General features: G+C 44.2%; 1 protein-coding gene across 1 annotated transcript in view; it reads left to right on the forward strand.

Annotated features, from left to right (window-relative positions):
* The window catches only part of LOC136677371 (ADP-ribosylation factor-like protein 15), a 111,773-nt gene extending 102,789 nt beyond the window's left edge, over positions 1-8,984 (forward strand). The window contains exons 4-5 of the mRNA XM_066654895.1: positions 4,362-4,507; positions 8,832-8,984. Of these exons, the coding sequence (XP_066510992.1) occupies positions 4,362-4,507; positions 8,832-8,984 (299 nt within the window). The remainder of the gene's footprint in view (positions 1-4,361; positions 4,508-8,831) is intronic.
* The last annotated feature ends 414 nt before the right edge of the window (positions 8,985-9,398 follow it).

Below are 9,398 nucleotides of genomic sequence, written 5' to 3' on the forward strand. Positions count from 1 at the left end.
TCCTACGTCTTGGTATACGTTTTCCCGAAAAGCATGAGCTCTCACCAATTAGAAAAAAAAAAATAAATAAAAAAAAATTTCCAAATCCTGCCCAGAACATGAAGGCAGGCTCTTTAGGCAAAGGGAAAACGAAGGAAGCCGTCTCGATTTCATGGTAAGTGCTTCTGGTGTTATCGAGACACATTCTTTTCCCGCGCATGCCATTTCACAGGTCACCGATATCTTCAGGGGGTGACTTGTCAGCTGGAGTAATTGGCCGTCTCTGATATTTGAGTATGCCCTTTTTTACACCCAAAGTGAACTTCCGTGCAGCTCTTTCGGCACAGGACGCCCTGTCTACAGTAACAAGTGCAGAGTGCTGTCTGACCACAGACAAGTACACAATTGCCATGCTTGTCTTTCTGTTTAAAAGCTGGCTTTGAGACAAGGCGGTTATGGAAGGAGAGGACATATGGGGGTCCCAAGAACACAGAGACCGTGTAAGATCGTTTTTCCTACAGCTGGGGAAACTTCACAGCTGATCGAGTAGCATCATTAGGTGGCTGTAATTGTATGAATGAAATGATTTATTTATTTATTAAGGTTAAACATTTAGCACGCAAGCCTCATGGGTATTTACTGATGCCAAATTGGCAGTTCTTGGGTCAGGTCTCAGATAGATTTTAATATTAAGCAGATATTGATATGTGTTAGCTCGGTGTAATACGAGTCTGCTTTTGCTCATTTAACTCTGACTGGGTCTACAAAACAAACCTGTGACTGTTTGCCTGGGCAGGTAACCAGAGTGTTTCTTGGCCTCCAAAACCCGTGTGGAGTTTCATCACAGCACTCCCGAGAATGACTTGTAACTTTCTCGAGAATGGATTTCCCCGAAAGCCATTTATGCCTGTGGGTGCGTGTTCAGTGGGTATAAGACTGTAATGGCGTGGACGTAATTCACATTCACATGCGCTCAGGAGCACTAGGTCGAGCAGGATTTACCGTAGCTGTCTCAGCCAGATGGCTCCATGAGAATCGTAGTGCAGTTGCTGGCCACTGGCCCACTGGTGCAGACTTGCTCTGTTCAGATGATGCCTCGGTCAAGCCTTCCCAGACAGCCAGTCAAACCACGTCAAGCATGGGTTCACAGCTTGTGTAATAGATCATGCGAAGTTGATCTGTGAAGTTCAGATATGGAGCAGTGTGCTCTCTGCAACAGTTAATGAAAAGGCAGGAAGAGCGTTTGTACCGTGTACATTTTCACATTTTTATACTAGTGGTCTAACTGTGACTTGAGCCACATGGGGACCCTGAGTATATCATTGCTTTTGAAACAGTTTGTATAGCAATTGTTAAATTCCCACTGTCATTGTATTCCTACACTGCTTCTGAAGTTACATAGTGCAATTTCTGAGGTGCTGAGCTGGGAGTAGCAACCTCAGAGGCTCTGTTCTCCCCACAGTTCAGTGAAGCATCACAATGATTTTGAAGCTGCAATTTTAAGGTAAAAATACTAACTAGAGTTGCTTTAAATGCTGCTACCCTGTCCAGGGTGTGTTCCTACCTTGCACCCAGTGTTCCTGGGTAGGCTCCAGACCCGTCACAACCCTGATCAGATTTAAGTGGTTGCAGGAAATGAATGAATGCATATTTATGTCTAATTTTCTTATATGATTTGGTTATTAATTAATATACCCTTTTGGAATCCAGTCGAGTGGCTAAGCGCCCTGAGCACTAAGTTGGCTCCATTGACATGAGATTACTCACTTAATGATTTTTCATTGGAAGTCTTTAGTTTATTTTTCCTGTTGAGGTCAGCATTATACACAGACTCTTTAGAAAGTCTAGCGTGTGCCAGCTGACTAGGGTTGATCCTGTGAGGTCTGAAATTGATCCTATTGACCCCTGCCAACCCTGCTGGCCTTTCTCCGTAAACCTTCAGATGTAATAGTAATCTTTGCGGGCCAAGGAGGAGCAGCTGGACCCACTCGGCATCCTCTGCTGTTAGCGGTCTGTTAGTGGGGCCAGCTTAAGATTAGCCAGCCTGCCACTCTCCAATACATGGCAAATGTGCATTTTGTTGTATCAGCTGGAGGAAGACAGTAAGCCACGTGGTCTTACTCCTGCACATGTTTTGGATGAGGAACTGTCTGCATTTCTGCTCCGAAGCATGTTGCCTTTTCTCAACCACTGCTGTCTGCTTCAGTCTCCTGCTGAGCATCATTTGAATGATGTCACCCTTGCATGTTTTTGTTTATCTGCTTTTTCATAAGACAAATCTTGTACCTGGTACAGGGTACGTTGTTAGTAGCTGCGTCCTTGTGGTCCTGAGTGAGCCGAGTGGGGACTAAACTGTGATGTGTAAACCTTGCAGAGCTGTGATTGGCGAGAGAGACGTCATGACGAAATGCAGACATCCAGCACCAACTCTTCATTTGTAAAATCCCCTGTGGTAGAGATCACATTTGTTTTTATTTGACTCACAATAGCAGCTTGGAAAATTACGCCGTGGTTTTTTGAAGTGGTTTTTTGAAGAGGATCTGTGGCTGATGAAAGAATCCAGCGAAAGTTGGACACTGCAACAGGGAGCAAACAACTGCTCTGTCTGAACTGAACTGATCTCAGGTTAGAGGAGTGGACCTGGGGCCAGAGGGTCATTGGTTTGATACTCACACCTGGAAAGGCGCCTAACCCCCAAAATCCTCTCCAAGTGCCCACTGCTCCATATGAGAGCCCTGCCTTGGGGGATGGTTTGTGAGGATTTTGGTGTGTTCTCTCCTTTCCTCTGGGTGCTTCCTATGCTTTCCTCCCACAGGCTAAAAACTGTAAAATGGCTACTTTAAAAGTGTCCATAGGTGTGAGTGTGTGTCGCCCTGCAAATGACTGGTTCCTCAGCCAGGGCGTGTCCCCGCCTTGTACCCAGTGATTCACCATGACCCTGAGTTGGATATAAAGTTAAAGACAATGACCATAAATATCATACCATTACAAAGCCTTGCAGTACCAAGACTTGAGCAAAGAACACAATCCTCTCACTCAGCTGGCCCTGAGCTATAGTTCACCACCCTCCGTAACACATACTAACACACCCCCACTAACACACACTAATGCACCCACACTAACATACTCTAGTCCTAAAGCGGCAGTACACTGTAGCACAGTACCTCAGCACAGAGGCACTCTGCTACAGAGCTACACTTCCTCTGAAAACGAGCTACACTTCCTCACAGAATGCCTAAAGTACACTGAGATCCGCAAAGAGTTCTACAATTAATTTAGCAAAAAAAAAAAACACCCGTCCTTCACAGCTCTGACCCCCACAGACAGACTCCCGTATCTGCTGGGAGAACAGAGAGAGAGCTGCACTCTCGCAGCCCGATAACCCACCTGTTAGGTGACACTAACACCCAAACACACACACAACTCTATAACTCATATATAACCGTTTCCCCAGTTCCAGTCCAGTGTTCCTAGTGTTAAATGTTGCTATTTCCAAGTTTCTAATAAGTTACACCCTGTGTTTATTTAATTCAATATTTTGTTGTTTACTTCAATGTTTATGTTCTTCTTAAGCTTTAAAATTGTAACCCAGGCTTTGACAATACAACTGTAACTAATTTGACATGTCAATAAAGCACCTTGAATAGAATTGAACTGAACTGAACTGAACTGAACTGAACTGAACTGAAATGAATTGAACGGAATTGAACTGAATTGAATTGAACTGAATTTAATTGAACTGAACTGAATTGAATTGAATTGAATTGAACTGAACTGAACTGAACTGAAATGAACTGAACTGAACTGAACTGAACTGAATTGAATTGAATTGAATTGAACTGAACTGAACTGAACTGAAATGAACTGAACTGAACTGAACTGAACTGAATTGAATTGAATTGAATTGAACTGAACTGAACTGAAATGAACTGAACTGAACTGAACTGAACTGAAATGAACTGAACTGAACTGAACTGAACTGAATTGAAATGAATTGAATTGAATTGAATTGAATTGAAATGAATTGAAATGAATAAAAGTTTTACAATGACAATAAAGCACAATTAAACATAAACATAAAGAGCAGAATTCTCCAAACGAAGCCAAACCAAGAAACACTACTAACTGGAGAACCATGTCCTTGTCCTTTTCCTTTTGTTGTCTAGAATTGTACGCGTTTTTAAATCTATATTATTCCTTAAATTCTAAAGTAAGCTTTAAAGTAAAGTGAGCCTTGTTTGAATGGAACAGTTTGCAGAGAGGTTTGTTTTTTCTCTCTGTGCCACCGCTCTTATTCGCTCCTGGAGAGGGGCCAGTGTAGATTGGGGCCAGAGAAACTTTTCAAGCGTTTTTCACAGACGTAAGCCGCTTTCTCTGCTCAGCTAGACCACGCATTGGTCCCAGTGACCTAGAGAGGACTAGACTGGATGACCTAGTGGTCATCCCAGCAGCCATCTGCCACCGTCCCGCGAGGCTTACCCTGACCGCTGTCTCACGCGAACAGCAGTGCTCAGGAATTAAACAGGAGGTGTGTGCCCCCACTTGGCTCTAGTACTTTGTAGAAGCTTCAGTATGTGGCTCTTTAGAGTGACACTGTAAAAGATTATTTTATTGATCCGATTTATTAATATCAGATGGTTTTTGACAATGTTTTTCACTCTGTTTACCTGAGCATAACGACCAGACTTCCCTACAGTTCCAGTACAGACCCAGTGTCCTCCAGAAGAGGGCCTGCCTCTGAGGGACAGTTAGACTGACTGACAGACAGACGGACAGACAGACTGGCAGGAAGGCAGGCGGGCAGTCTCACGGCTGGTCTGGGGCAGCTCCTGTTACGGAGACGGATTTGTTAACACTGTTTGGGTCGGCCAGGCCCCAAGGCTAACGCCCGCTGAAGTGACTTAATCTGTCATTAAACTCCTGTTACACTACGATCAAGCCACAGCTCAGCGCCTCCTAAAGACTCTCCAGGAGGAAAGACGAGACGCAATCTTACGACCCATTGGAGTGGGCCCTCGTGAAAGAGGGGCTAATAAATCCCAGCATGGCACAGATAGGTGGCTGCACGGAACTGGAAAAGGCTGAGCAACAGAGTTTATTTAGCAGTCTTTATATACACACCTCGGATTAGGCATGCAGGGAGAAACAGAGTCATTATTCCTGGCCCATTCCTTTTAAATTAGCATTGCTGTGTATTTTTATCTGCTTTTTTAATCATATGTTGCTATGCTTTGTTGTTCTATACCTAATGAACTGATTCTGTAGGTAAGAGTTATAGTAAAGAGATGCCATGCCAATAAATATTCTATTCTAATCTACTTACAATAACGACATGAACTCAGGAACAGTGTAAATCTCAACCACGTCGTTATTCATTTCTACATTCTACATGCTGCAAAAGAGCGACGGTGGCCATACGATACAGAACAACCTAAAAACAACTGACCCACATGCCGTAGCATCTGTCCAAGCCCTTATCTCCCAGTACCCAAACAGAACATTCCTCAGGGTGGTATCTAATTTGGCTCAGGACATCTGAAGACTTACATGTGTTTGTTCTAAAGTGGGTAAATGATAGGATTGTTCAATCATACTAAAATTATATCTCAGACCAAGGAAAGTTAAGTTCCCATCATTAGCCATAGCCATAAATTCCTTTTACCCTTTAGAAGTCGCGGTTACTGCCTGCGTTTTGCAAAAACATGGTGAAATTTGATATTAATTGTCTCTCACTCATAGCTCATTAAAAGATGTGGAGAGATTGTGCCAGAAGTATGGAACATAAACTCTGAATTGATACCAGGCTTGTGTTTAAAGTAGAAGTGGAGATATATTTACTTCTTTACATTTGTGCCTTGTTTTAATCACTGCTTAATAATGATATAACAATGTGGATACGTTACAATGACTGAAATATATAGTAATAATTCTTAATAACGTCTTGACTAGTTAATAATCGGCGGAGACGTTACTTGACCATTTGTAATACTTACATTGCATTTAGTTCAAATGTTGCAAAGCTTAATTGTGTCGTAGGTAGTGTCAATTAGTTATTATTTGAGACAATAGGGTACTGTAAAGGGTCAGTGTTACCACAGAGGGAATGTGACAGCAGGGCAGGGCCATCACCTATAAAACCTTTTGTGTTTTAATAGTGTGGCAGAGTGAAAACAGTCTCATGTCTCGTGTTGTTGTGAATCAGATGATGTTTAAGTGTAAAACCCACAGTCAGAGAATCTATTTTAGAGCAGAACAATTTCACAGCACATCTGCTGGCTTTGAAAATGTGTGTTACAAAATGATACATTCCTCTTCCCGCTGCTGGAAAAGTAACTCCCGCTCATTCTTTTGGGAAAATGGACCAAAATATCGCGCTCTTTAAATGTATTTTGTGAAACAGATGGTTTTGGTTTACTCCTGGTTTAATGAAGTGCTGACATCTAAAAGTAAATCCAGTATCGAATACCAAGAGAACACATGATCCTCATAACCAGCCCTTACTCAGAACGTCGACTGCACCGAGTAATGGGCATGGTTTCACAGAAAGGGACGAGTCTCTGGTCTCGGTCTTGTTGCTGTCAGCCTTGTACATCTCTGTCGCTCTGACTGATGTTTTCTTAATTGTCTCCTGACAGCTGGTTTCCCCTTTCTCTTTGGAAGTGATTATCTATAAAGGATGGAAAACTAATTGAGGAGGTGTAACAAAGAGTCACAGATTTTCCAGGGGCCGCTTTGAGCTTTTCTGCCGCTGTCCTTTCCGTTGCATTTGGTCCCATAAAAGATTTATCATAAGAACGTCTTGGTGCGTTAACCATGACTTGTTCCTGGATGAAGAGAAAACATGAAAACATTTGCGTTTGTGTACTGAGCCTTACACTGCAAACAACCAACAGAGGAGCTGTTTGATCACTGTTGGTGCAAAACCTCATATCGGCATTTGTAGAAAAGAATTTGGAGACACCAATGTTCCTATCACAATGTGTGAAGACTTTACAACGTATGGACCAATAGAAAAGATAAAAACATATACAGTGATCCCTCGTTTTTCGAGGGAAAACGGATTTTCGTGAAGTAGAGGAAAGATATATTTTTTCATGTATTTAACGAGTATTTGGACTTTTAAAATCCTCCCTGTTACTGTTAACAACCCACTCTTTGAATTAAACAGTCGTTCTATAATATTTTCAGCTGGAACTACATGTGATAACCTACCAGTTTCTTTAATAGAGTCATTCCTAAGCGGTGATTTAGCGTCAGTAAATTTCACTCGGATGTGAACGTGAACAACACATGTACTATACGTAAGAAATACTTTTTTCATTCATTATCTGTAACCCTTATCCAGTTCAGGGTCGCGGTGGGTCCAGAGCCTACCTGGAATCATTGGGCGCAAGGCGGGAATACACCCTGGAGGGGGCACCAGTCCTTCACAGGGCAACACAGACACACACACACATTCACACCTACGGACACTTTGGAATCACCAATCCACCTACCAACGTGTGTTTTTGGACTGTGGGAGGAAACCGAAGGAAGCCCACCCAGACACAGGGAGAACACACCACACTCCTCACAGACAGTCACCCGGAGGAAACCCACGCAGACACAGGGAGAACACACCACACTCCTCACAGACAGTCACCTGGAGGAAACCCACACAAACACAGGGAGAATACACCACACTCCTCACAGACAGTCACCCGGAGGAAACCCACGCAGACACAGGGAGAACACACCACACTCCTCACAGACAGTCACCCAGAGGAAACCCACACAGACACAGGGAGAACACACCACACTCCTCACAGACAGTCACCCGGAGGAAACCCACGCAGACACAGGGAGAACAGACCACACTCCTCACAGACAGTCACCCGGAGGAAACCCACACAGACACAGGGAGAACACACCACACTCCTCACAGACAGTCACCCGGAGGAAACCCACGCAGACACAGGGAGAACACACCACACTCCTCACAGACAGTCACCTGGACGAAACCCACACAAACACAGGGAGAACACACCACACTCCTCACAGACAGTCACCCGGAGGAAACCCACGCAGACACAGGGAGAACACACCACACTCCTCACAGACAGTAACCCGGAGGAAACCCACGCAGACACAGGGAGAACACACCACACTCCTCACAGACAGTCACCTGGACGAAACCCTCACAAACACAGGGAGAACACACCACACTCCTCACAGACAGTCACCTGGACGAAACCCACACAAACACAGGGAGAACACACCACACTCCTCACAGACAGTCACCCGGAGGAAACCCACGCAGACACAGGGAGAACACACCACACTCCTCACAGACAGTCACCCGGAGGAAACCCACACAGACACAGGGAGAACACACCACACTCCTCACAGACAGTCACCGGCAGCAGGAATCAAACCCACAACCTCCAGGTCCATGGAGCTGTGTGACTGCGACACTACCTGCTGCACCACCGTGCCGCCTGTAAGAGATACTTGTAAATGATATATTTTGTCACCTACAGGCCTAGTCTAATACATGTAAATAATAAAAAAGCCCCCTTGAAAAAACCCACGAAGTAGCGAATCCACGAACGATGAACTGTGAAGTAGCGAGGGATTACTGTAATAGGAATTAAAGCTTTTTAACTTAAACTGCCTTTAGAGTTTAGGCATGTGTTGTTTCTTCCTCTGGCAAGTCACACTTTTGAGATGTGAGGTATTTGTCCAACAGCAACAGTGTGCTGAGTTTACGCTTTGCCTGAATACAATTATATAATACATGTAAGAACATGCTATTTACTGAACGAGTCTCTCTCTCTCTCTCTCTCTCTCTCTCTCTCTCTCTCTCTCTCCAGATAAAGAAGTACTTTGAGCTGGAGCCACTGGCGAGAGGGAAGAGATGGATCCTGGAGGGCAGCACGATAAACAACATGGAGGCAGTGAGGGAGAGCTTCGCTCAGCTCATCAGCCTTCTGGAAGAGAAGGAGCTGCGACAAAGCAGGATGTGATTCAGTCTTTGAAAGATGGAGAGAGAAAAGCGATTGTCCAGCTAGACAAAACAACAAGATCTCGCTGCGTCTGCGGGGGAGTGTTGTTTGGCAGGAGGACTTTGTAGGACCTGTTTGTTTTTTACCTCTCCCTCAGAGGTTGTTTTTATATCACTGAGGAGGAGAAACAGACACAAACTCTAAACAGAGGCCACATGCAGAGGGAGTCATCGCAAACTGTAGGTCGGGGGTTCACTGTTAGTAGCACGTGAACCAAAGAGAGGCCGAGAGTGTGGGGGGGCGTCTTTTAACCTGAACAATGTGCCATTTCTGACGTGTTAAACGTTTGACTTGTTCATTGACATTCATAGAAGGAGATTATGACTCATATGTATTTCCAAGCCATGAGATCAAGCAGGTATTTAATTGATCTGA

The sequence above is a fragment of the Hoplias malabaricus genome, chromosome X2 (genome assembly GCF_029633855.1).
Source record: "Hoplias malabaricus isolate fHopMal1 chromosome X2, fHopMal1.hap1, whole genome shotgun sequence".
Taxonomy (NCBI): Eukaryota; Metazoa; Chordata; class Actinopteri; order Characiformes; family Erythrinidae; genus Hoplias; species Hoplias malabaricus.